The sequence below is a fragment of the Amblyomma mixtum genome, chromosome 7 (genome assembly GCF_055824585.1).
Source record: "Amblyomma mixtum isolate Tamu chromosome 7, ASM5582458v1, whole genome shotgun sequence".
Lineage (NCBI taxonomy): Eukaryota > Metazoa > Arthropoda > Arachnida > Ixodida > Ixodidae > Amblyomma > Amblyomma mixtum.
Genome location: NC_143018.1, coordinates 34459057 through 34486581, shown reverse-complemented (window position 1 = coordinate 34486581; position 27525 = coordinate 34459057). Strand labels below are relative to the sequence as shown.

Sequence of the window (27525 nt, the reverse complement as noted above, 5' to 3'; positions counted from 1 at the left end):
TCGCTGCTCTGCCCAGGAAAGGGGTTATCGCGGGGGGGGGTGGGGGGGATGCGGCAGCCCGTATTTCCTTTGGAAAAGGAGAACGCCTGCCCACTCCAAAAATTCTGCGTCAGCAAGTAAAATTATAGAATTTTATTTCTTAAATATTTTCCAACTTAAATTTTGAATTCAATTCCAAAATAAGGATTTCAAAACCAAATTCATATTTATGAAATACGAATTCGGTCTGTAGAAGACGATGTGGTCACTACAGGAGTTCTAAGCAAACTGATTTATTAAAGCCGCTGCGCACGTCTTCGCAGACTTCACTGTGCTCAGCGCTGAGGCGCCATCACAAATCTAAATTTGCCTAAGCAAATAGCCAACGCGTCAACTGCTGTTACGGGTTCAGCTTCATCGATGGCTCGGGAATGTTCTTAATAACAGCTCTAGCTCGCCTTAAGAAAATGTTTACTTTTTTTGTGTGTGTGGAGGGGGGGGGGGGGGGGGGGGGGGTACCGGTGTCTGCATGCTTATAGTGTCCTCAAAGATTCCTGCACCTCGAGCAGTGGTGCCTACCGTAATTTAGGACTAAATTAGGAAAAATCATAGCCGCTTTCGAAAAGGCCTACTTGTGCACATACTCTTCTCGTTGCCGTTAAATGGCCACCAGGCCGTGTCATGTGTTAGGGCTGTTGCTTTAAACTGGATGCAACCCTTGTACGCATGTCCGCGGTCATCTCCAGCTTATTGTTTTCCGTCCCAGTGCTGCTAGAAACGATGAAACGATCTCCAGAGGGCATCATTGTCAACCCGCCGCGCTGGCTCAGTGGTGGCGCTCGGCTACTGATCTCCGCGGAGTTCCCTGTTTCGAACCCGGCCGCGTTTCGACGGAGGAGAAAAACAAGGCACCCGTGCGCTGTGCGATGTCAGTGCATATTAAAGACGCCCCCCCCCCCCCCCCCCCCCCCCCCCCTATCAGTTGGTCGAAATTATTCCGGAGCGTTCCACTACAGCACCTATTTCTTCCTTGCTTCTTTCACTCCCACCTTCCTCCCTTTCCTTACGGCGCGGTTCGGGTGTCCACCGAGATATGTGAGACAGTTACTGCGTCATTTCGTTTCCTCAAAAACTAACTTTCAATCATTAGCACCTAATTCACAAGTAGGTTCAAACTGACCGTTGTACACGCGTAGTTTCTTTGAACTTTAGTTCTCGTTGTGCCTAATCCTTCTCGCGAGGCGACGGCACCGGTTCAGACATCCGGTATAGAAAAAAGTCCGCAGAAGTCCTTCCAGGTGCTGCTTTCGGCTGATTAGAACGACGTAGCCGACAACACGTGGGTGTTGATTTTCAATGCGCACGCGTTCACTTACTCTAATTTTGCCTTTTCACTCCGCAGTAGGGCGCTAGCTTTCCTACCGGATGGAGTTCGCGCGATATTGTAAAGGGGCTGGAAGGGCGTACGCGGTATGCCACTGCGAGAAAGCCTGGAATGGTTTTTACGCCTTATGACGGCAGAATGACACCGGCTGCGCTTTCCAGAAGTTTATCGCACGCCTGTAGTTGCGCTTCTTTTCTCGGTGTTAACGAACCATATGGTGAGCTGGTATTTCGGCATTTCTTGCGCTTTAGATGACCAGCGTGAAACATAGGTGGACCACGAGGTGGAGGCGGAATCAGGTGAGGCGCCAGAGCACATGGCGCGCTCGTTTTAGCAAGAAGTTTGAACTGGTCTGTGGAGGTTGTGAAGCTAGGCTAGTCGCACTGAGGGAAAAACTGGGTGTGACTGTCACGCGGTGATTTCGAGGCTGTTACCAGAAAGAAATTACGTCGAACCTAATGCCGCACGTGACCGCATCATGAGGAATAGCGGACGGTCGATGGTATCCTTGACAGTTCTTAGCAGGGCCTGGAGTAGCATGCCAGGTTAACAACCAGGCAGACCTCTCCTCTATTCAATAAAATCTTTCTTAGCAGGGCGCTGAAATACGCAAGTTCGACTTTACTTCGCCAAAACAGCGCAGTACGCTGTGGTAACGTAGGCTACGAGGCCGTCTGAACGCCGTCTCTGTGAAGATAGTCTCGGACTCGCTACTGGTTGCTATGCAGTCGGAATCGGAATACGAACCAATAATATCCACGCATTGGCGAAGCATCAAGTATAACTGGGGTCCGTGTATACGACCAAAAATTTTGAGAAATGCTCGAGCCTCCAACCAATGCCTTCTCCATGCTGTTGGCCGACGGCCACATCTGCCGTAACTGTGCACTAAACTGTGAGTTTTAAAGATCTTCAAAAACCACTCCATGACGTGCTAGCCCCTATGTGAAATGTGATAACGACTGTGAGCTTACGTTAATCGCATCACCACAGATTATACATTATCCAGAGCGGCCATTACGGCTTACATGGCCCTCATGACCTACGGCCACCTGATATCACTCACTAGCTACCAGGTGAAACGCCCCTTATGATCTATGGCCACCTGGTATCACTCATTAGCAACCACGTAAAACGCTTAGTGTTTGGTTTGCACATGTCCAACTGCTATGCAGTTTTTCTCAGGGGGGAGTCCCATATAACCCATAATCGGGTACAACTGAAGAACGCAGTCGCAAAGGCCTCTCAAAGAAGGCACTCCAGCCAATATCTTCGATTCAGTTTCTTGATGTCGCGGCTAATCTGATTAATCCGGGGCTAATCACCTCGCACTCACCAGACCCCTGTGCTTCACTCTTACAGATGCAAGGCGATTAATGACGATGTCATGATATTCGGCCGACGATATTGGCTACAGCACCTTCTTTGAGGAAAATTCTTCCTCAGTTTTATATTCCAACATCTTTGTAAAGAAAACTAGGTAGCCTTTCATGGAAACAGTCGTATTATCGTAAGTGCTAGCTGTTTCCCAATTCGCAATGTCGATTTTTTTTTTTTTGGAAAGGAAGGGTCAAAAACACACAAACATGACAGTTCAAAGACCCTTGTGCAAAGATCGCGAGAGGGTCGAGAGATTTTATGACGAGATCCGCAAGTCTTTCGAGCTCTTTTCGAAACAACTCGCACATAAAACAGGGATTCAATAAAGCACAAACCAACCGGCATAAATATCTACGTGACAGCTGCCTGCGGTTCTCTCAGACATTACGGTCACTCACGCGTGCCTGGTGTGAGCACGAGATCTGAACTCTTTATAAACACAGCTGTGGCGAGTAAAAGATGACGTAACGCGACGAGCTTGATCGCATATATTAACCATATTGTATTTACACCAAAACAACTCAGGGAGGCTTTGATCGCCTTCTCGTAAAACCGCTGGTTAATTTTTTGACTGCAGCCATCTGTGCCAATGCGTTTCATGTAAGACTGCTCCAGACGTTGCTTTTTAGAACGTCTTGAAGCATCGTAAGCACATACGCCTCCTGTACTAGTCCCCACAAGAGGAAACCATAATCTTAAGCTGCGCTGATTATTACAGTTTGCCTTGCAGGATTTACCAATAATTGGTTCGGAGCTGGGACACGACTCGCCAGTCAACGTAGTATCGCAGATTGAGACCGATGTCTCACGCCACGCGTGCTGGTCTTAGTCGCGACAAGCGCAGATATACACTACTTAACGTCCATCACACCGCAATAGTCGATGGACGACCTTCACGCTCGGTTGATAATGCAGAAAAACTTTCACAACCTGGCTGTGTCTTAGTAGGTGACACGTCAAAGAAACCTGCTAAATGGCTTTGCACGAAACACACGTCAACTACTCTTCTGACCTTCGTTTTCGCCAAGAATTGTCGGCTACCCTGCTTAATGCATACACACAGAACACGGCAGGCACCATGTGTAACCTGTAGGCACGGTTCCGCCTTTGACCAGAACGGAAATGAGAGGCCAGCACTTGGCCGGTGGAATCGTCCACTGAGAGGTCTCTGTGTGACACGGCTTTCGTCGAACCTTCTAAGGACTTATAGCCCTCGCAACTGTTTCGACTCGGCTGCACGACACTGAAGACCCGTAAGAGATCACTCCGCGCAGGAGGCTTCCAAGGGCTGATCCTTTGGCTCACGCCGACACTGATGCACAGCACCGCAAACGACACAGGACTAGCTGGCAGAACATTGTGTTCTCGAAGGAACCTAGCGAGAAGTGGCCTTCGCGGCCGGTATCACGGAACACTACAGGGTCGCACACCCTAGCCTCCAGAACCTTCTGTCCTGGAGGTCACATTGTACATCTGCATCAAGTCGTCCCAAAGCCTGTACCGCTGCTCGACTATGCTGGGCGTTCCCAGATGGGTGAACATGATCTTGGGCTTGACGCTAGGCGCCGTCTCGTTCGGGTAGAGGTCGTAGTACTGGCGGAGCTGCACGTGACCCACGCCGGCCACCTTGGCCAGTATGCCGGTCGAGTAGACGTCGTCGATCCAGAGGAACGTGGCCTGACGCGAGGCGTTGAACAGCATGGGCAGCGTCCTGACCGGCAGGATGAAGGCCATGCCCCCGCAGTAGGTCGGGTACATGCGGGCTGGGTACTCCTGGCGGGTGACGAACCACTTGGACTTGCGGTTGCGCACCACCGGCGTTCGCTTCCAGGCGAGGCAGTGGATGCTCGCGTCGTCGGTGACGTTCTTGAGGTAGTCGGCGAGCAGGAACACGTTGACCAGGGCGTCGTCGTCGATCTTGACGACGAAGCGAACCGAGTCTCGGCAGTTGTCGGAGGCCCACTTGAGGCCGTAGACGAACTTGTAGGTCAAGTTGCGGTACGTGTCCATGAACGGGAACACGACCAAGTCCCCGACGCTGCGGGCCTCTTCGAGCACGGCCTGTCGCACGGTGCGGTTCTTGGACTGGCCCACGAAGAAGACGATGGCGGAGTTGAGCTGCTCGCTGACGAACGGGTCGCCCAGGGTGCTGCGCAGGAACTGGCGGTGCGACACGTGCTCCGAGGCGGTGTGCACGAAGAAGAGCACGTCCAGGGGTCCCTGGCAGAGCGCCTGCACCTTCCAGCCGTCCAGCGAGGGCGGCAGGTCGTAGTCGACGGTGACCCGCTGGTCGTGCATCGAGAGGCGCATGGTGACCAGGAAGACCATGCCCAGCAGGAAGGTGGCCGCGGCGAAGAAGAAGGTCTTGACGCACATCTTGCTGCGGCAGATGGCTTGCCAGGGCACGCCGGCGGGCGCCGCGAACAGGTCGGCCGAGTCTGCGGGAAGAAGAGCGGGCATTTGAGCCACATTGCAACGAAAAAATGCTGGCGCTGTTTTCTATTCCAGCATATACAAAGTGTTTCAGGGAAGGCTAAGAAATTCTCATAAATAGGTTTTTGAGGTAAAAATACGAATTTTTCAGCATAGTATTACCAGTGCCGACGGACAATGGAATGCCGGTGAATTGTCTTTAGCAAGCTGGTTAACTAATTTCTGATGAATAACTTTTTAACTATCACAGATAGGCAACTGGTTGCGATTAGATCTGTAGCCTGTCGTTAGTAATAGCCATGTCAGTTTTTATAATTTAGAAAACGCGCTTGTTTTTGGCCCTGTGGCTCGACAAAATTTGAATTTTTTGTCTAGTTTCGTGCACTGGAAAGGCTGCTTTGCCTGCATGCATTTCGAGAGCGCATATATTTTGGCACCATGCAGCCAAATTTTGTCGAGCCGTGGGTAATCGCGTTTTCGAAATTCTAAAAACTCATATGGCTATTACTAACAACCGGCTACAAACCTCTAATTGCTGTGATACTTAAAAAGGTAATTACAAGAAATAAGTTAACCAGGTTACTAAAGACAACCGACTTTCAGGCGTACGCCAGCACTGGCAATACTATGCCGCAAAAGCCATATTTTTACCCCAAAAAGCCTATTTTTGAGAATTACTTAGTCTTCCCTGAAATACCTGGTATATAGAGGAGAGAGGGAGCTGTAAGGAAAGGACAAACGAAATACAGACTTTTCGGCCGGTGGGCTACCGACCGAAACGTCAGTACAAGGCGGTTGCAACATACGTCGTGCTTCCCTGTTTTTTTTTTTTAATTTAGAACCTGTGCCCTTAGGGCCATCCCTTACAGAAATGGTCTATAAACAGCCTATAGACTTCTTATAACTCTATTGCCTTCCTATAGATATTTCTTTTTTTCTATTCATAGTCTATCGACAAAAGTCTACTGAAAGTGTACGGCCATAAATCTATAGACAATCTATAGACTGTCTATAGGATTTGTATTGCCTATAATAGACTGTTCTCTCGGATTTGTGTATAGAGAGTCTGTAAAGATTATAGACATAAGTCTATGGATAGTCTATAGACTATCTAAAGCAATTTTCGAGAGGGCAGCACGGCATGTACTCGCACGAACACTGACGCTCTTGACCGCTGAAGGCTCCAGACTCTGTGCTTCGAGGGGTTATGTATCTAAAACGATCATCAGCCTGACTGCGCCCACTGCAGGACAATGGCTTCTCCCATATGTCTCTCCAATTAACCCTGTCCTTCTAAAACAATAGTGGCAGCGAAAAGAAGCAGGTCATCACTGTTTCAGCACATTATTCAGTCATGTCAGCACATGACGCAGCCGCTACAATAGAATGTTGTTTGAACCCCAATTCTCGCTGTTAAAAGACATTCTTATGCCTGTGCACTACCTGCCGATAATTACGGACCGTTGACAAAGGTATCTGGCCCGGCTGATCTCCGAACAAGCCATATTTGTAGATCGATGACAGACGATGTGAATGGCAGATATTCTATCGACGGCGGCCATTGGCGTCAATAAAACCGCCGCACAGCCTATTGAAACAAACAAACAAAAAATCAAGGTTAGAGACTTACAGCTGACCTGTACCCCGTTCTCGTTACAATCTTCGGGAATTCTCAGTGTCCTTCACCTCCTTGGAAGATTTTTATTGGAAGCGTAGATCAAATAGTACTCATTATTTATTGGGACACGACGTGGAACATAGTTTGCCCTCAGTTGGCAGACGTTGACGGGATAGGTGCTTTTGACGACGCGAACCTCATCTGAAGCTTGTTGCTGGCGTTGAGTGTGTGTCTCACAAGACGAAGATACAGACGCTGTCATGTGCTCTGCCGACACAGCTAGGAAAGCGGTGGATATATCGCCGGCTTCATGGGGTAGTCTGCTGGGTTTTAGGTGAGAAAGGAGGATGCTCCCAGAGTTGTATCCAGCTACGAGCACTGCGCAAGCAGCTGTGCTTACAAAGTGCAGAGAAAGTGAAATGATCGATTTATCCTGTAGAGCATAAACTCGGGAAATTCTCGTCTTTCTCGAAGTTGCGAAACTCGATTTTGCGAACCCCTCGATTTTTTTTCAAACCTCGAAATTACAGCCACCACTAGAAGACGCAATCATCGTGCGCTGTCAGTTGAAGGAATTAACACCTCTTTTTGGGCTAGTTGGTGAATACTTGAATTAGAGAAAAACTAGCGCCACATCATGCACAAGAAAAGACCGAGGACGGGACACAAGCGCTTGTGTCCCGTGCTCGATCTTTTCTTGTGGTGTGCATGGTGTGGCGCTAGTTTTTCTCTAATTCAAGTACAAGGAAGCGTGGTGAGATGCCAATCCAGGCTCCACGAATTCCGTTCCCAGAGAGTGTTTTTTTTTCGTTTACTTCTTTTCGTAGCAGCACGGCTTGCTGTGTTACGCACGGTGAGCAACGTCGGATACGCTAAACACGAATTTGTCCATATGGGAGTAAAAAATAAGGGAGTAAGCTCTGGCGCACACCCTTCTATAAAAGGGGAGTGCGCGCTAGAGGACAGCTTTACTCCCTTTCTATACCTTTTTGTATAGAGTGAATAACAAGCCTGGTGACGCCTCTTGGAATGACTGATTCGAAATAGTCATTCTTTTTTTTAAATTTGCCCTTCTTGCATTGCTGTTCCTTGCAACTTCTGCAGTCGCCATGCGGTACGGGCGAGGCCAAGCAAGATGCCTCGCAGAGGCATTGACGTTAAACACAGAGAAAACAAACATCAGTGCTCGACAGTGGCAAACAGCCACGTAACATTATTAGAAAACGAACGCTGCCTGTTCTTAGGCTTTACTGCTCTGGCGGCGGGTTAAACTCGTTCACTCTGAGCCACTTGTGCTGTGCAAATTAGAAGAGGTTAAGCCTACGCTTCGGGTTTATCTGATGCACGATAGATTTCATTTCGTTGGTGCGATCAAAATGAGCCAAATTTAATAGTGAGAAGAACTATTTTGCAACCAGTTGAACACAAAGCACTTTCAAATCTGTAGAGCAAGAATGCAAAAGATGGAAATTACTCCAAATTCATGAGCGCAAATTTTCGTTAGGTTCGGAGTAGCACTTCTGCGCCGTCGATCCAAGAAACAGTACAACTTGGTGCACAGGGCTACAAATGAATGAACGAAATAATAAATATGCAAATAAGTAGCCCAGCGGGCGGATTTGTATATAGAGAAAGGCAGGTATAAACATCGACTCAGACAGAAATATACGCAGAGGCGCACACACGCGTGCACACACACGCGCACGCGCGCACACGCACGCACACGCACGATATAGTTGTACTGTACACCCTTCTAACCCCTACAAACTAACAGCGCCTACTCCAAGGTACACCTGGGCCATGTGACCCCGAAGGGAACACTTTAGGGAGCGCCTACTAGCGGCCCACCTGCAGAACGTTCCGATTCGTCAGCATGTAAATGGGGGTTCCCGGTTATGACGCATTACGACTGCAATTATACTCCATAGAAGGCGCCACTAGTCTCAGCAAACGCAATAAAAGGCTCGAAACAAGGCGAAAGAAAAAAGCTTTGAACGCTGGACAAGCGGACCACACATGTGCTGCTGCCTGCACGCACGCAGCATACCAGGCATAGTAGCGCTGACGCATTATCTGTGAAGAGAGTGTCGATAACCGGCTCGAGCAGTCGACGCCCGCGAGAGAGGTCATCGGCGTTCGCTGGGAGGACACGCCGAATGCACGGCTGTGCTCGATGCATGCAATTCGTGCAGGTGACAACTGCATCGGTGTCATTAATTCACAGTTATCTCGGACGTCGTTGGCCTAACAATATAGTGTGTGTGGTGTGCACCTTTGTAACAACTATTGCGTAACATTGCATAGCTTTATGAAACTTTTTACTTCGTTCTTGCATCTCCTCTACAAACTACACTCTCCATTAAACTTGTGGAGTTAATTTTTTCTTATCTGCATGCTGTAATCAGTATTGTTTACGTGACCCCCTTTAGCTACGTAAAGCCCGAGAGGGACCTCACGGTATATAAAGCATTTGACAAATAAAGAAAGGGCAGTCGGCTAACGACAGGCTCTTCAATATAAAGTGTGCACTACAGTTAACTAGACGTGTTGGGACCGGTAAATAGAGTAAATAAATAAGTAAATAAAGTTTTAGAACTACACTGCGCCTCATACATCTAGTACGATGCAGTGTGTACTCTTTCGTTCGCGAGAATATGTCGCGCAATTGGCAGCAGTTGGGCGTCGAAAAGTTTGTACTGTACTTGAAAGCCATAGCGTCATGCCCACTAATATTTGCAACGCAGCGAAAGCCCAATGCGTGTACGGAATCCTCATAGTTGTAACATCAGTTCGCATCGTTTTGGCTCAGCGTATCGTTCGCGTCAATGTTACTCAAGCGAGCGAAGTTTTTTAATGTGAGAAAAAAAAATGAGCAGAACGCTAGCCCCGGCAACGTTCCGGTTTTCTATGAGAACATGATCCACAAACATACGTGCTGCTGTATTTATATAAGGTCAACGTGTGACAACCTGAGGACCAAAATAGGTGGAATCTAAACTACTCTGAAATAATAAATGGTGATAAAGAATTGCTTCCAGAGTGTTTTTCCGCCTTACCTTATTACGAAGGATGCTTAGCGGTTGGATTTATAATATCATACGCGCAAAAAGAATATCAAACATATTTTTCTACACAGGCCTGTCGCAGTGGCTTATGGTACATTTCAGTCGGCGATCCGGAGCAGCTCTCCGAATCCGCGAAGGAGCAAGATGTCCTGGGAGCCGATCAGGATACGCCATTAGGCGTTCAGCCGCTGAACGCAGGATCGCCGGATTGAGTCCCCCCTTAAAATTTTTTTTAGACAGTCTATAGACTGACCTTAGACTTCTGTCTATAAAGTCTATATACTCTCTAGACAAATCCTAAAGAACAGTATATACGCAATACGAATGCTATGGACAGTCTTAAACAATCTATACATTTATGGCCATACATTTTTAGTAGACTTTTGTATATAAACTATGAATAGACAAAAATAAATATCTATAGGCAGGCAATAGAGTCTATAAGAAGTCTATAGACTGTCTAAGACCATTTTTTAAGGGCCGGCCGTGGCGTCCTGTGTCGATGGGAGCGAAATGCAGAATTGCTAGGGCGCTGTGCGACGTTAGTGCACGCTGAAGAATCCCAAGAGGTCGAAATTAACCAACCCGGATTCATCTGCAACTGCCTGACCTAACATAACATACCATAGCATAACAAACATAACATAACATACCATAGCATAACAAACATAACATAACAAACATAGCATAACAAACAACACAACATAACCTAACATAACATAGCCTAACCTAACCTATCATAACATAGCCTAGCCTAACCTAACCTATCATAACATAGCCTAGCCTAACATAGCCTAGCCTAACATAGCCTAACCTAGCCTAGCCTAGCCTAACCTAACCTAATCTAACATCCCACATGCGGTCGACACGTTGAGCCCCACATGTAGCCTACCATTTCGTTCAGAGACCGAGGTCGCGCAGTCAGCGCGGAATGCAGGTCCTGACGTTCACGGTTCCCGCAGCTTCTCGAAGCGATAATCGGAGCAGACGCCCGTATCACACCGGACATGCTTGCGCTATCATTTGAAGAGCGGCCGTGACCAGACGAGGAGCGATCGAAGGGAATGGGGCCGTCTGCGTTAGTTTGACTTTTCGAAACGAGCTCGATCGACGACCGTTTACTGATCCGTGAAATCATTACTGATAAGTTTCTCATTACCTGCGGAGCTGAGGAAGATAGTTCCGTAGCAGGTATCCCGCGAAAAACAGAGACATATTTGAAATCGGAATCACGTGGGCGAAAATCGCTCCGGCCCTCGGCATAAAGTACCGTTAAGCTCAACAGGTCCCTAGTTTTCCTATAACGAGGCAGTGCGTCAAAATATGAAGGTCGTCGCCTTAGTTTCACCACCGAACAAGTCCGATAATCATTTGCTAGTGCAATGATCTCATAACTAAAAAAAATAATGATGAAATTGTCGTCCTGTATAAGCTGCTTTAGAGCAGTTTAATTCGAACGGGTCAATCTTAAACCGATCTTTAGATGGTCAGACTGTACTGTAATAAAAATCGCCACGCTAAAACCAGCTAGTCTTCTTTTCCATCCACGTGCGACTATACCAAGTCTAATTTGACCTAGTCACCTCATGCATCTAGACACAGGAAATACCTGGATGCAATGTGTCGCAGTTCACTGCAATAAACCGGCATTTTACAGCTCGCTCAAAGCGTCGATAGCGTTATCGTAAAAGCATGCAGAACCAGTACATTCGCCGGAAACGAACTACACACCGAAGCGCGAATTCCTGGTCAGTCAGGCACGGAAGCGCGTTTGACACGTTTGTCTTAACGAGGCTTTTTTTTTTTTTTTCAAAGTGTTGGTTGAAATGTTTAGGGGAATCCCCCTGAGGTGGAGGTGGAGTAGATTGGTAATAAGGGAGTAATTACTCATTGGCATTCATCCAAGAGAAGGCATACGGCTACAACTACAAATGAAAGATTCCACAAACTTTCGTCCTGGTTCGGTGTTCGAACCCGGGACCATCTCTTCACCGCAGCACCGGAGTAGATCTACTCCACCTTAGGGGATTCCCGTAAGCTTCTGACCAACACTGTTCCCAATTCCGAGTTATTGATCGATTCGCTCTCGCCCTACCATAAGCTTGCCGTCCCGGTTAGCTCATTTGGTAGAGCGACTGCTCTGGTGAAGCGGTGGTCCCGGGTTCGAGCCCCAGACCAGGACGAATTTTTCTTTGACTACGAAGTTTCTGAGAAAGCTGTCTAGCTTTCCTTTGTAGCCGTATGGCTGCGCTTGGGTGGATAACAATGAGTAATTACTCCCTTATTGCGGAAGGTATAGTATGCCAGGTTTAAACGTCTCGAGGCTACGCGTGAGCTATGGAGGGCTTCTAATCAATTCTGACCACCAGGGGTTCTTTAAGCTACGCAGACATAGCACAACACCGTGGCGAGTGTTTTAGCATTTAGACTACATCGAAACGCGTCCGCTGCGGCAGGATCGGGGTTCGGTGCGACGACCTTGGGATCAGTAGCCTAACCTCATATCTGCTAAGCCACTGAAAATGCAACCAATTTTGTTCGTGACATGGTGAGCGACCTTGACATTCAATCCACAAATTTCCACTGAGTTCGCAATGCGTCAAAATTTACTCCGTTCGAAGGAATTAACGACTGAAGAAAGCTAGCAGAACCACGCATACGATATAGGCTACGTTACAATGAATGATCTTGAGGTTAGGTTGAAAACAGGAAACAAGCGTTCTGATTTCCCCACAATTGTGCTGTTTTCTCTGGCATGGAAATCAAACAAACCACACTAAGCAAGTTTTCACATGCCGCTCATATAAAATCAAACGGCTCAAACTAAAGACAGCACAACCGGCCGTGGCTGAGTAGCTTGCCGCTAAGCTGTTGATCTCAAGGTCGCGTACTCGATCCCGACCGCAGTGGCCGTATTTCGATGGAGGTGAAATACAAAAACATTCGTGTACTGCGTGGCGTCAGCGGACACTACAGAAACCAATAGCAAGTCTGAATTAAACCGAAGCACTCCACTACTTCTTTATACGGTAGTACACCGAGCTCTTCCGCTGCAATTATTTTCCTTTCCGCGTCTATCGCTGTTGAAAACTGCACACCACCAGTTGCTGGATCATAACACTCGTCCAGCTAGCGCAACGCTGCCGCCCCGATTACGGCGTAGCCCTAACACTAACGATCTGAGTGTCGGAGGAGGAAAAAAAAAATGCAGTACTCACCATGGCTGTATGCATAGCGACGATAGTGCATAGTCCTCGGATGAGAACACTTCGCGATGCTTTGTCGTCGACGGTTCCTCGATACCTCACCGCGCCGTTTCACCCATAGTCGCAACAGCAGCAGCAACGATGCGACGGCCGTGCTCAGGTCGGCCGCTTCTCATGCGTTCACACCGGCGGCCACCGCCAACACCTGCACAAAAGACGAACAAAGAGGATGAACAAAGACGTTTTCATTCTGATAACTACGGGGGCACAGTTTCTATGGCCACCTGCGATAAGGAAGGCAGCCAGGTCAGGACAGGAGCCCGCCACTATGAGCGCGCGGGCGCTCACGGTGGTTCCTCGCCTGCCGTTATCGGGCGCGGGCTGCGTTATCTACCGTCTCGTGTCGGCAGGAGCGGTGCTTCGGCGTACACGACCGTCCCGTCGAGAGAGCAGTGCTGGCGTCATTCAGCTGTTGCAGATACGTAATGCGTCATCTGGTCACGTGACTGCCGCGGATCGCAACGACCAGGAAGACGAGCTAGAAGCTGGCGCGCCTAACCGTTGCCGCTTGGTTGAGCAATCGCGATCGCGAGTTGTTAATCAGCGTAGCTGTCGGGCGTTTGTCGGTCGGTGTTGCGCCGTGCTGCCTACCTGCGTACTAAGTAGACTGCCTACATATACAACAGGTGATTGCAGCGCGACAGTTCGCACGTGGTTAGTTGGCGAGCTTCCTGCTTGTGTGAGACACGGTCGGTGACATACCGGTGTTTTTATATCCCACTTGGCAGCTGGCAAACTAAATAATGAAGGAATGGAAAAGCGAAACAAAAGAACAACAGGTCTTCGCTGCGCTGAAGCCTATACACTGATGCAGAAATGCAGTGTGGCGAAATTCTGCGCTGGATTGTGCAAGAACAAACATTCTCTTTTTTTTATATCTCGAACTTTCGCCTGTCCTCAGTCTCTTCGCAGTATGATTTTCTTTGGTTTTATGAGGTTTAATGTCCCTAAGCGACTCAGGCTATAGTGGAGGGCTCCGGGTAATTTCGACCACCTGGGGTTCTTTAACGTGCATTGACATCGCACAGTACACGGGCCTCTAGCATTTCGCCTCCATCGATATGAGACCCACACGGCCGGGATCGAACCCACCTCTTCCGGGTCAGCAGCCAACTACTATAACCACTGAGCCACCGCGTCGGCCCTTCGCGGTAAGGTACAGGCTTCTACGTAGTGTACAGAAGAGACTGGCTCAGGCGCAATTAGCACATAGTTAAACAGGATGCCAAATCGAAGGACGCCTCAAGGAACTGTGGACTCCCCACATCTGTCCGACACAGCCCTGGCTCCACTGACTAAGACACTGGGAAGTATACCTAACCTGAATCACGGGATTTACGCGGATGACATCACCACGTGGCTGGAAAGGGGCTCTATTGGAGCGGCACAGCACACTATGCAGGAGGCTTCAGATGTGGTGGACAGAATGGTAGGCGACATGGGCCTTGCACGCTTACCGCAGAAATCGGAGCTGTTAACCATGGAACCACGACCTGGAGACCTGACTATTAACATCACTGTCGGAGGTACAGCCATATCCTAGGTAATGAGCAGCCGTGGGCTCGGTCTGCAGATCCAAGCCAGTGCGGATGAATCACGCACCCTAAATACTCTGGATAAGCATATCGCACAATTGACGCATCTAATCGGAAGCGTTGCTGGACGCAACATGCATGGTCCCAGCGAAGCCGACGCCCTCTACATGATCTATGCGTTAACAGTCAGCCGCATCGCACACAATTTTCAATTTCACAACCGAACTCAGGGCTAATTAAGACGGGCCGACACCACTCTGAGGAAAGCAGTCGAGCAGTCGAGACGGCACCTAGAATCTCTCCATGACCCAGTACAACTAAAGTAATTACAGGGACACACCATAGTACAAGAGATAACTGAGGCCCAACACGCTAGTCAAATCAAGAAGCTTAGCCCGACTACAACGAGTGGTCACCTGCTGAACAGCCTTTTATTTGGCGTTAGACGTGAAGCACACAGCCAGATGATGGACGGACGATAACACGCGGACGAACAGAGGAATTGGACTTTTCTAAAACTGAAAAAAATTGTAGTGAAACTAACTCACACAGAAAAAACAGGACATTCGCACTCAGCTACCACTGAGCTACTCGAGCTACTCGCTCGTTCTTCACGGCTTGCCGAAAGGCAGGGCCCGCATAACAGCATGGAACACGATCTTCAACAACCAAATCCGAAACTTCTAGAAGCTGGCGGAGGCGCTGTGAGAAGGGTAGTATGCGCCGTAGCACTCGATAAGCTGCGTCTAGTTCCCCCCTCGCCGCAGGCAACAAGCGTTAAAAAAAAACAGAATACTCGAAAATTAACTGTAAAAACTGCTATGAGAACAAGTAGAAGACGTAGAGCGTGTAGGGCGAGTTGGTGTACGATCCATTATGAAAAACAGATCCAGGAAACAAGAGGACCAAAAGATTAGACGACTCTCTACGAGCATTGACTTTACCAAGTTTATTCGCCACAGCAAAGAATTCTTATAAGCATGAACGGAAAGGAAAAGTTTATAAACATGACAAACAGTCCGCAGTGCAATGAACTCGTGTCAAGGAATGCAACCTCATTATCTGTTAGAAGTATAGCTAGGTTCACTGACGGAACCACAGCAAGAGAGCTGTACAAACACTTGGATAAGACAGCGTGGGATGTGGTGAATCATTCGCATAATCGGAAGCAGGGACAAGTGTGTCAGTCAACTTAGCGTATAGTTCACATAGTTCTAACAGATAGTGAAGTTGCATCTCTCTGCACAAGTTGGCTTCACTGTTGACTATTTGCATATTTATCAATGTGAAAGCATTAAATGGGTCATTAACACTTCCGCGGTGTCAGTGACCCATGCATCAGATGGATCGCTCAAAAGGTGGCGGCTTTACGATACGTGCGATTGGTCGAAATGATGTGACGTGCTCAAATGCGGGAAAGCAAGAAATGTTAAGCAGTAATAGTCAGTGCTAGTACTTACAACTGCACCAACTATAAAGGAATAGAATAAGTATGTTAGGTTAGGTTATTGGGGTGTAACGTCCCAAAACGACTCAGGCTATGAGGGACGCCGTAGTGAAGGGCTCCGGAAATTTCGATCACTTGGTGTTCTTCAACGTGCACTGACATCGCACAGCACACGGGCTTCTAGCATTTCGCCTCCATCGAAATTCGACCGCCGCGGCCGGGATCGAACCCGTGTCTTTCGGGTGAGCAGCCGAGCGCCATGACCATTGAACCACCACAGCAGCAGGAATATAATTTAATTAGAATAGAATTGGAATGTAAACAATTAGCATATAATGGGGATATAAATAGAACACAAATGGAATAAAATTGAAAAATAACTGGAATAGAATAAGAACCCCAAGTGGTCGAAGTTTCCGGAGCCCTTCACTACGGCGTCCCCCATAGCCTGAGTTGCTTTGGGACGTTAAACCACAATAAGCCAATAAAACAAACAGTTGCAATGCTTTTGCATCTAGTTAAGTAAGTTACTGGCACTTAAGTACCCCCGCTAATTTTTCTTGTGTGCGTGTGTGCCATTGTATGCAATGGCGCATAAAGTTAGTTGAGAGTCAGCGCTCGTATTGTGTCTTTTTATTTTTTGGTCTTGGTGCTTTATCGCGCTAATTTTCATAATAGCGTACAAGATATCCATTATCAATCAATCAATCAATCAATCAATCAATCAATCAATCAATCAATCAATCAATCAATCAATCAATTTAGCATTTCTTTCAATACAGAAAAAAATGCAAGGATAAGAACAAAAAGCTGCTTCTCGAGCAGCTTGACAACGGTTCTTACCCCTTTTTTTTCTCTTGACAACGGATAACAGCAGAAATAAAACAAAGCTGCGATTAAAATTGCACGAAGATAAGAGCATGCATGAAGAGCATGAAGTGCAGGTGCAATGCGACGCCCTCAGCAATTTACGCAGCAGGTTGCATTTTCTCGAAGGCGCATTCTTGGGTAGAAAGAAACCTGGTCTAATGCGATATTTGAGAGATCCGCTCGGGGTACGTGATGATTCCGGTGAAAGTGAATTTTACCAGAAAACGAAGGAGCCTAAGACAGATGTTCGTTAATTACCTTCCGTCAATTCTTCTGTCATCGAGAATACATACTAAAAACTTATTCTGAAAAGGGAGGTTTTGGAATGAAGGTAATCTGCTTCCTCGGTCGACGAAAGGTCACCGATATCTGATCGCGTTATGGAGGTACGCGGTCGATTGGTGGCCTGCACGGAGTCTAAGAGGGCCCGTATTGCCTCGTTAGCGAGGACTGCTCATGCGGGAGAAATCCTCATTAACTCGGAATGTGTCGTTGCAAGCGCTGACATTTCCGAATGTTCCGCAGTCCCTTCCTCATCGTGCTTAAACGAGGAAATACAACCGTTTGTAATTTCAACCTTCCGCCACAATGTTAAAGTGACGTCAGCGTCTTCAAGGCATTTAAGATGGCCGTTACTTCCGCTCCATCTGCATTTACCTTTTTTTTTAGTATCGTTAGAAGATAGGACCCCATTGTGATGATTCCTGTGCTTGATCGGCGCGCACTCCACTTTTGGAGTATGTCGATGGAGTATTTGTCAGTGGTATGACAGAAATTATTCACTGTATCAACCCTTCCTCTCTTAGATCTTTATCTCCATTGTACTCGTCGCGACAATGAGTGTTTAAAATGGTTCCTCAGTCTTGTTCTTCATTACGTTTTTATTTCATTTCATTTAATTTATTTACCCTAAGGGCCTTTTCGGGCATTACATAGGTGGAAATGCAACTGTTCAATATTGGTTATATTTGCTCTGTCGTTCAAGTACCAGCAATTTTCTAAATTTATATATACAAGAAACTATAATTTTTTGAACGTGTCACCCATTCACGAGCACACAGACGTGTTCAAATTTAGTGTCTCCCCTCGTGTGACTGAACGCTTGATTAATTACTTGCTTGGTTAATTAATTAATCTCCCGTTAATTCTTCTCTTGTCTGGTGGTGTGCACTTCTATTCGAACATTTTTTTGAATAGTATCGAAAATATGTGATTATGCTGTTCACGGTTGATTATGCTATTTTTTGTCTTTCTTTCCCACTCCTGCAACAGCCGCAGTGGGGCTGCAGTATGTATGAAAACAAAATAAACTAAAGTAAAATAAAATAAAACCTGTTCTGAAGCCAAAAATTCACAGTTGAAATAAAAAATTTGCACTTTGGGACCGAGCAATACAACTAGCGACGTAAGGCGGGACAGCACGAAAACAACGTAATGACTGGGCCACACACAAGTGACGTCAGAACTGCGGCATTTTCTTCTCTTTGAAGCTTATTGTGTTTAGCGCTATGTTATTCATGCATAAAAGAAAAACTGCTTAAATTCAGGAGGGCTCCTGATACATCAAGCTTTGAGCATTATTTCTTATCTTTCACATCCCCATCATCATCATTATCAGGATATATGAGGAGAAGCGCTTCTAGTTCCTTTGGCTGCCGCCACATGGCGCATAACTCTGAAAATTCTAAAATAGTGCGCTGACGTCATCTGTGACGTATGAAAGAAAATGACGGGGTAGCTGCAGAACAGAACGTGATCGAGCGCGTCACTGGCTGCACTAGCTGTTTGCTGCCCCGAATTCCTGGCAATGTCCCAGCAACAATGAACATCGTCATCACTCGTGGCATTGAAGTGCATGTCGGAAGTTGTCACGCTTTGCCCACGCTTTACACCACTTTGTTTCCGTGAAAGTGCCTTGTTTTATTGAAGTCTGCAAACAATCCACATCCTTGAAATGCCATTTATCGATCTAAAGACTGTTTCGCTGCCGGGGCGCTAAAACCTGTTTCCAGCGGTCGCGGTGGCTCGAGCGGCCAGAGCGATGACGTTCGAACAAGTTGGAAATTATTCGTCGCGACACGCCGTTCAATCACTCAATTCGCTCTACCGCTTACATCTGAAACAGCCTTAAACAGACGGGTTTGAATTCTCTTCACCGTACGAGGTTCATTCTTCAGGAATTAGCCGGCTTCTTGAAGTCGCATTGCTCAACGGTTGCTGGGCATTTCCCGGCGTGTCTTTCCTTCTTCGTAATCTATGTTGACTTTGGCGGTAGCGCTGGAGGGCGCTGGAAGCGCGTCTCGAATTCCGTGTATTGTAGGGTTGCGAACACTCACGAGGTTCAATGTGTGCAACCCTGTAGCCGATGAGTCTTATTGCTCTGCCGTTGCTTAACTGCCCACGGCAACCTCGTCATTAAAACCACGGTTGCTGTTGCATTACAGATCACCCAATACGCGGTTGTGTGCGTGCGCCCACGGAAGTAATACGATGACTGTACACAAAAGAAGCACAGGGTAAACACATGAGCTGTATAATCTGACTCTGGGGCTGACTGTATGGATAGGTTGCATATGTATATATACGAATATACTATATATGGATATGAATAGCTATGAAGAGGTGACCAATAGGCTCTTTCATTGTAGGCAGCTAGAAAAAGGCCTGAAAATGAAACTCAGATAACGCCTCCATCGAATTTCGATGGAGACGAAATTCTAGAGGCACGTGTGCTGTGCGGTGTCAGTGCACGTTGAAGATCCCCAGGTGGTCGAAATTATTCCGGAGACCTTTACTACGGTCGAAATTATTCCGGAGACCTCCACTACGGCACACCTTTCTCTCTTTCTTCTTTCACTCCCACGTTTCTCTCTTTCTTCTTTCACTCCCACCTTTCTCCCTTTTCTTACGGCGCGGTTCGGGTATCTACTTAGATATATAAGACAATTAATACGCCATTTCCTTTCCTCAAAAAACAATTTTCAACGTGCACGATAAGTTTAAAAGAAGTAACATAAAGTACTACAATGTGAAAAGAATCAAGTTTTTAGCGCTTCTAGTCACCCGTGAAAGACAGATTGGGGCAAAACAAGTAAACTCCCCTCTCTATAGCGACTAATTCCGTGCGTGGCCGAGACTTTCAGGAGCCTTGTTTCGCGCAAATACACCCCGGTGACGTGTAGATCTACTGGAAATATGTAGGTACAAGCTGTTTATAGGATCACGCACATGAGTTTCACCGTGAGCAATCTAATACACGACAGCAGCGTCACAACAAAGCTTACGGGCGCGATACTCCACTCTAATCAGAACGGAGTAAAAAGGGAGTCAAGTTTTCCTTTTTACTACCTTTTTAACTCCCATATAAGTTGGTTTGGTTTATGGGGTGTAACGTCCCAAAGCGACTAAGGCTATGAGAGACGCCCTAGTGGAGGGCTCCGGAAATTTCGACCCCCTGGGGTTCTTTAACGTGCACTGACATCGCACAGTACACGGGCCTCTAGAATTTCTCCTCCAAAGAAATTCTAGCCGCCGCGGCCGGGATCGAACCCGCGTCTTTTGGGTCAGCAGCCGAGCACCATAGCCACTGAGCCACCGCGGCGGCTCTCATATAAGTGTATTTGTGTTTAGAGTGTAAACACGGTGGCTCAGCGGTTATGGTGCTCGGCTGCTGACCCAAAAGACGCGGGTTCGATCCCGGCCGCGGCGGCTAGAATTTCTTTGGAGGAGAAATTCTAGAGGCCCGTGTACTGTGCGATGTCAGTGCACGTTAATGAACCCCAGGTGGTCGAAATTTCCGGAGCCCTCCACTACGGCGTCTCTCATAGCCTTAGTCGCTTTGGGACGTTAAACCCCATAAACCAAACCAAAACCACAAGGGAGTGAGGTTAAGAAATTTGCGGGAATACGGTGGATGCAACTGGCGAAGGACAGGGTTAATGGGCGAGACATGGGAGAGGCCTTTGCCCTGCAGTGGGCGTAGTCAGGCTGATGATGATGATGATGGCTTCTAGCGGGAGTGCGTTAGAGGACAGCTTACCCCCCTTTCACTCCTATATTGGCGTATTCGTGTTTAGAGTGAGGGGGTAGTTCCAACGACAATGCTTTGACGCGCAACTCATAGTCGAAACAGACCCTACGTCAAAGTACCGGTCATATATTATCCTGGCCAAATGTTCCTCTACTGCCTCAATGCTGTTATTGTATAGCAGCCAAATAAGTTGTTCCTCGTATGAAAGCAAATTGCAGGAAGCAAATTCCGCGAATTTCCAGGGAGAGAACAAACCAGCCCTCCAAGCAGTTCTCAGCGTCTGCAGTGGCAAGCCTTTCCGCTCTGTCGTATAGTACGAGTACCACTGAATGACACGATAAGGCAGCGCCAACGAGACATGGAGGGACGGCGCAGAAGGCAAACAAGGTCGACGTGTTTGCTTCGCGCTATTCTTCTACGTCCTCGACGCATTGAGGAACCACATTGTGATCGAGCTGCGCAACAACGGGCTCGCCTAAGAGTGCTTCTTTCACGCTGCACACTTTTGCGTTAGAAATGCGCGCGCATATTACCAAGTTACGAGCTTAATACCGAGCGCAGTACCGTGAGCGTGATATGAGCGTTGTATCAAACTTTGGAGTTTTTTTGTTGCAAAGAAGCTGAGCCGCTTTGGGGCGTTAAACACAATAAAACCAAACAAAAAGCAATTTGATTTTATAATCAATCCAAAGATAAACACGAATCCCGTAAAGTGTTTTCTACGACAACGGTTCACCAGCGTCGCGAATACGATCCCTCCTGATTCAAGGGCATTTAAGTGGAGGAAGAACGCATGGTACCCGATGTATACTCAGGCTTTATACACGTTAAAGATCCCCATATGATCAAAAATCGTCGGAGACATCCACTATAGCACGTCATAGACCATAGGACTGCCTTGGCACAGTATTTTAACCGATAACCACAAGCCTGCTGAAGCATTTAGTAACTGCTCTGAACCGGCGAAAAATGTTTCGTTGCGAAAGCAACACTACACGAGTCGCCGAGCCATTTCGCGGAGCTGACGAAAGGCCATACTGCCATGCGCGAGGAGCAGTGACGTCACACGGTGCACAGCTGGCGCGCCGCCGCCGTCGCTGCGCGGGTGACTCACGGGTGCCGCCGCCGCGCTCGCCAATTGCGCATGCGCAGTAGCGGCGTATAGCTAGCGCGCCGGGGCCGCCGCCGCCGCCACGCGCTCTCCATCGGCTCTCTCTCCTCGTTGCTTTCGCAATCCTCCAGATTTAACCAGAGCTAAACCACTGCCAATTTTTTTGAGAGACCTTGCAACCGCGGCCAAATTTTGCAAACGCCTTTGCAATTCGGAAATGTATCCCAAATGCCTATTTTTAAGCTTACTTTGCTAAGCTTTAAATGAGCCGACCTTGCTCTGTATGCAAGAAATGTCTTACGCATCAGAGCTTCGGTATGCGTACACATCCGCTTGCTACGGCAGCTACTTCTCTAAGCCTCGTTTGGCGTTGAAGCATGCTGCAATGCTTCCGGCGTATTTTGTGACGTTTATGCAGTGGAATATAAACTGCGTTGCACACGTACCCACGCAGAGAATAAACATTTCAATGCGCTCCTGTGCGGAACGCTAAAGCATTCCAGGAATAAAATGGCTCTAGCTTAATCATGGGTGTGGTGTAAAGAGGTCATTTAAGGAATGGAGCCGTCGTGGGCGAAGCCGTCACACAAATGATAGAAAAGAAGATGAGCAACGAGTCACTGGGGCTGGAGGCATGCTTCGAGGGTTCAGTAACGAATAAAACCGGCTCTTTCTCTAAGCGCCCCTGATGAACATTTCACGCCGTGATGATCGCGGCTTTCTTTTCGTCTCGTTGTCACCGTTATCGCTGACCCGAGAAATCGGGGTCGGCCGGCGCCTCAGGGCGCTTGCATAGCGACATCTCGGGCAGCGTGAGCAGTGATCAGAGTCCCCTTCCTCACTTCCTGCGCCTTCTCTCTCTCTCTCTCTCTCTACACGGCGCCGCCCTCGTTCCATGGCCCAGCGCGTACCGTTTTCTCTTTCCATTGTTCGTCTCGCGCAGAGAGCGTCAGTGCATTGCGGATCCATTATTATGTCGCGTGTGGCTTACTTGGCTTGCCTTGACTTACTTTACTCGCTTGTAGGCTCGCTCACTTGCGCTGCTCACTCACTCATACACTCGCCCACTTACCTATCACCGACTCACACACTTACACCTATCACTCACTCACTCACTCACTGACTCACTCACTCACTCACTCACTCACTCACTCACTCACTCACTCACTCACTCACTCACTCACTCACTGACTCACTCACTCACGCCCACCCACCAATCACTCACGCACTCACTCACTCACTCACACCCACTCACGCCCACTCACCAATCACCATATCCCACCTGTCACTCATCCACTCACACCCACTTTCGCCCACCCACCCACCCGTCACTCACTCACTCACTCACTCACTCACTCACTCACTCACTCACATCCACTCACATCCACTCACTCACTCACATCCACTCACATCCACTCACTCACTCACTCACTCACTCACTCACATCCACTCACTCACTCACTCACTCACATCCACTCACATCCACTCACTCACTCACTCACTCACATCCACTCACTCACTCACTCACATCCACTCACATCCACTCACTCACTCACTCACTCACTCACTCACTCACTCACTCACATCCACTCACATCCACCCACCCACCCGTCACTCACTCACTCACTCACTCACTCACATCCACTCACATCCACTCACTCACTCACATCCACTCACATCCACTCACTCACTCACTCACATCCACTCACATCCACTCACTCACTCACTCACTCACTCACTCACATCCACTCACATCCACTCACTCACTCACTCACTCACTCACTCACTCACTCACTCACTCACTCACTCACTCACTCACTCACTCACTCACTTCTACCTATCACTTACTCATCCATTCACTCACTCACGCCCACTCATTCACTCCCTCCCTCACTCCTATCACTTACTCATCCACTCACCAACTCACTTCCACCTAACACTTGCTCATCCACTCACTCACTCACGCCCACTCACTCACACCGACCTATCCCTCAGTTTCTTTTTATCCCCCCTCCTTGTGTTTTCAATGCGCAGAAGTCGCAATTATTCAGTTTTTGTGTTAGCGCTCAGTGTACTAAGCTAGGCGACACGCGTGAAAGCAGTGGGCGAAAGGTAACAGCTTGCGTAAAAGCTAGTTGGCCCAGCCATGGCGACGTAATGCATAACCTATTGGTCGATTGATTTCAGTCACCTTAACTGCACACGGGCTGACCCGATAACGTTTGGTCACAAAAATTAAGAAAAACAAAACGTGAAATGAATATAACTGTTGGTTCCTTAGCGGGGGAATATAAGACCCTTCACAGTCGTTTTTCGAGCCTTTATCGAATGAATATAAGGATGTTCCGAACAAACTGCTGCTAAAATATCCGAGCAAACCAAAAACTTCCCAGCGACGTCCCGATTGAGTCTAACCGTCTACATTCATAGCCATCATCTCTTAGATGCTCATTTTGCAGGGCTTCCTCGAGAAAAAAAATATTAACATACTCGTGACGCTGCATCTACATCCGTATTAAACATTACGCAGTGACATCGAAGGAAAGCCATGACCCCACAACTTCCCATTTTTCATCAATCACATTTTCAGGATACATGTGCTAATCCTGGGGAATGACTTTTAAACTAAACCAGTTCTGCCCTGCTAACCTACACCTACATTTTTTTTTCATGTGCTTGCTCAACGCTCCGAACAAAAACAGTTGTTGGGAATAGCAACTCAGACAATTTTTTTTTTAAATTCCAGTTGATTGCTGAACAAAGGCGAAATTTCTTCAGCTAGGCCGAGACTAGGTATATTTTGCACCACTATCTAGAGTTCGTCGCACGGAGGTATACATTGGAGGAAGACGTTTCAATGGGAGGGCTATGCACAGAAATTGACAGCTTATACACGAGTTTATTTTAGTGTTATTGCACTAACTGTGATTTTCAACTAACAGAGTACTGTAGATGAACTTACTCGAAGCTATAGCACACACACAGTGAATAAAAAGTCACAACATTCATTTAGATAACTTTGCTAAGCAACATATTACCACTAGCGGCACCCTTTCTAAGGGGGGGCGGGGGGGGGGGTATATAAGTGAAGGTGATTTGTTTCACTCAGGCGAGTGAAGAGACGTGTGAGGTGCTCGGATGTCCCTTTTTTGATCGAGGGTCCAATAAACTTCTCTTAAGTGTTACATTGCATTGCTCTTGAAAAATGGCATGATGGTGTGTTGTGTACGATTGTTTATTCGGACAGGAATTCAAGTTAACCAAAAATATAACCGAAATGTTCGTGCATGATAGCTTCTCTGCAGGTCGGTGAGCTTTCTGCACCCACAATGTCAGAAATACCCAACTCTATGGAACTGTGACTTCAGCTTTCGGTATCACGTAGGTTCAACCACATTTATTTCACATCGTAAGTGTCTAGTCCACGGAGTCTGACCTTGTATCTACTTGTGATGTAAAATTATGCACATCTCGCACACTTTTAACTGGAATGTCTACAGTGCGTACTGTATCTTGGAATGGGCGCTAATTTTGGTGTTGTAGCGACGTAGGTTCTTCTAAACCGAGATTAAAATAGATATCTGCTGGAGCTGTCAATATTCAGTGTAAATATCTCATGTATATTTTGCTGGGATAGATGTTCTGGGGCAAGAAGATACCTTGAAAGAGTGAAACTGTCCAACTAGAATGACCACAACCAATCCATAATAAATAAAAATGCTTATTTTCAGTCCGTTACTCGGCGACCAACCAGTTCATTAAATGCGTTTGAAGCCTCATTTTCTCCTAGAACAAGCCACACCTGAAACGACTTGCCTGAAAAATGCGGTTAGGTGTTCGACAGTGTCCTGTTTTTTTTTTGTTTTTTTTTTTCAGCACATTTCGTAATACGCCATGACACACAGCAAAGTGTTTCACATTGTCCTAATACAATGTTTATATTCCCTTTCGTACTGTACGTGTGGTCCATGTTATCCCTACCCCTTTGTTCTCTCGACTCGGTATACATTGTATTAGTGTAGAGCGTCTCACTATGTACCACCCACTCCTTCCCAAGGCCTGATGTCTGGGTTGGCAGCATGCGGTGTATAAATAAGTAGTGCGACTAACACGGAGTTCAAACAATGCTCGATTACAGGAGGGAAACAGCGTGCATATGTAAGGAGTTTTTGGCAGCCAAGACTCTGCTTAGTGAAGCTTGCCAAGATCGCAGCACTGGAAGAGTGCCACGAAAGAAAAAAATAAAAGGAGAAAAAGGAAGAAAACCGCGAGAGAGCAATCAGCGAGTAATAGACAATAAACCGAGAGAGCAATAGCACGCACGTGGTATTTGTTTTCCTCCGTAACTATATAACGCTTATGCACGCGAACGCGCTGCCGACGGGACAAGCGAAGATCCATTTCCGGTCGGCGCCTCTTCCGCCGATTGTGTCGTCCTTCCGACCGTGTTCCAGCGCATGGCGTCGAGCCCATTTCCGGTCTTGGTGCTTCGCGTGTCTTTCTAAATGTGGCACACGTGTAGCAGACGCACTCCGCTGCCAAGGTTGGTCGACAGATGGCGCAACCTCCGCGACGCCGACAAGCAGACTAGCTGCGGAACATTTGTGATGGTTTTCGTTAATTCGAACTCGATTAATTAGGGCTTCTTATCGATTCATATGACGTGCATGCCCGTTAGCGTTAAGTTCACGAAGAAAGTTTTTCATAATTATAATAATTCGGTCGAATTACTGTCCTTTTGGCGTTGGAACTGTCGAGAGTCGACAGCAATAAGTATCGTGATTTCCGAACTATAGTACGCTCCCTCAGGGACGAATTTTGCCTTGGAGAATATTTTTACTAAACACCTGGTATGTAGTTCGCAGGGCCTACGTGCAAAAATGTGGTAATTCCATTCCAATTCTGCCGCCGCGGTGGCTCAGCGGTTACGGTGCTCGGCTACTGACCCGAAAGACGCGGGTTCGATCCCGGCCGCGGCGGTCGAATTTCTATGGAGGCGAAATTCTAGAGGCCCGTGTACTGTGCGATGTCAGTGCACGTGAAAGAACTCAGGCGGTCAAAATTTCCGGAGCCCTTCACTACGGCGTCTCTCATAGCCTGAGTCGCTTTGGGACGTTAAAGCCCATAAATCGACTGCACTAAGTACCGTAATTTCCGAACTATAGTCCGCTCCCTTAGGGACGAATTTTGCCTTGGGGAATATTTTTACTAAACACCTGGCATGTAGTTCGCAGGGCCTACGTGCAAGAATGTGTTAATTCCATTCCAATTCTATTCCAATCCAATTCCAATTCTAAATCCTTTGTGGTTGGTGCAGGTTTTAAGCATTAGTACTAACTAAAACTAACACTGTTAACATTTCGCATTATCTTGATTTTGATGACGTCACATTGTTTAAACCAATCGC

At 47.4% G+C, this 27525-nt stretch overlaps 1 protein-coding gene across 3 annotated transcripts in view; it reads right to left on the bottom strand.

The window, feature by feature from the left end:
* Nucleotides 1-2950: 2950 nt before the first annotated feature.
* The window catches only part of LOC149335620 (beta-1,3-galactosyltransferase 5-like), a 138519-nt gene continuing 113944 nt past the window's right edge, over nt 2951-27525 (bottom strand). Inside the window, exons 1-3 of one of the 3 annotated variants that reach the window (XM_089552200.1) lie at nt 13350-13592; nt 13078-13270; nt 2951-5181 (exon numbers count right to left, since the gene is read on the bottom strand). In XM_089552200.1, coding sequence (XP_089408326.1) covers nt 4175-5181; nt 13078-13108 — 1038 coding nt within the window. In that variant the 5' untranslated portion in view covers nt 13109-13270; nt 13350-13592 and the 3' untranslated portion in view covers nt 2951-4174. Of the gene's footprint in view, nt 5182-13077; nt 13271-13349; nt 13593-27525 lie in introns of those variants that run through there. The other 2 variants (XM_089552201.1, XM_089552199.1) reach the window with 2 other exon arrangements.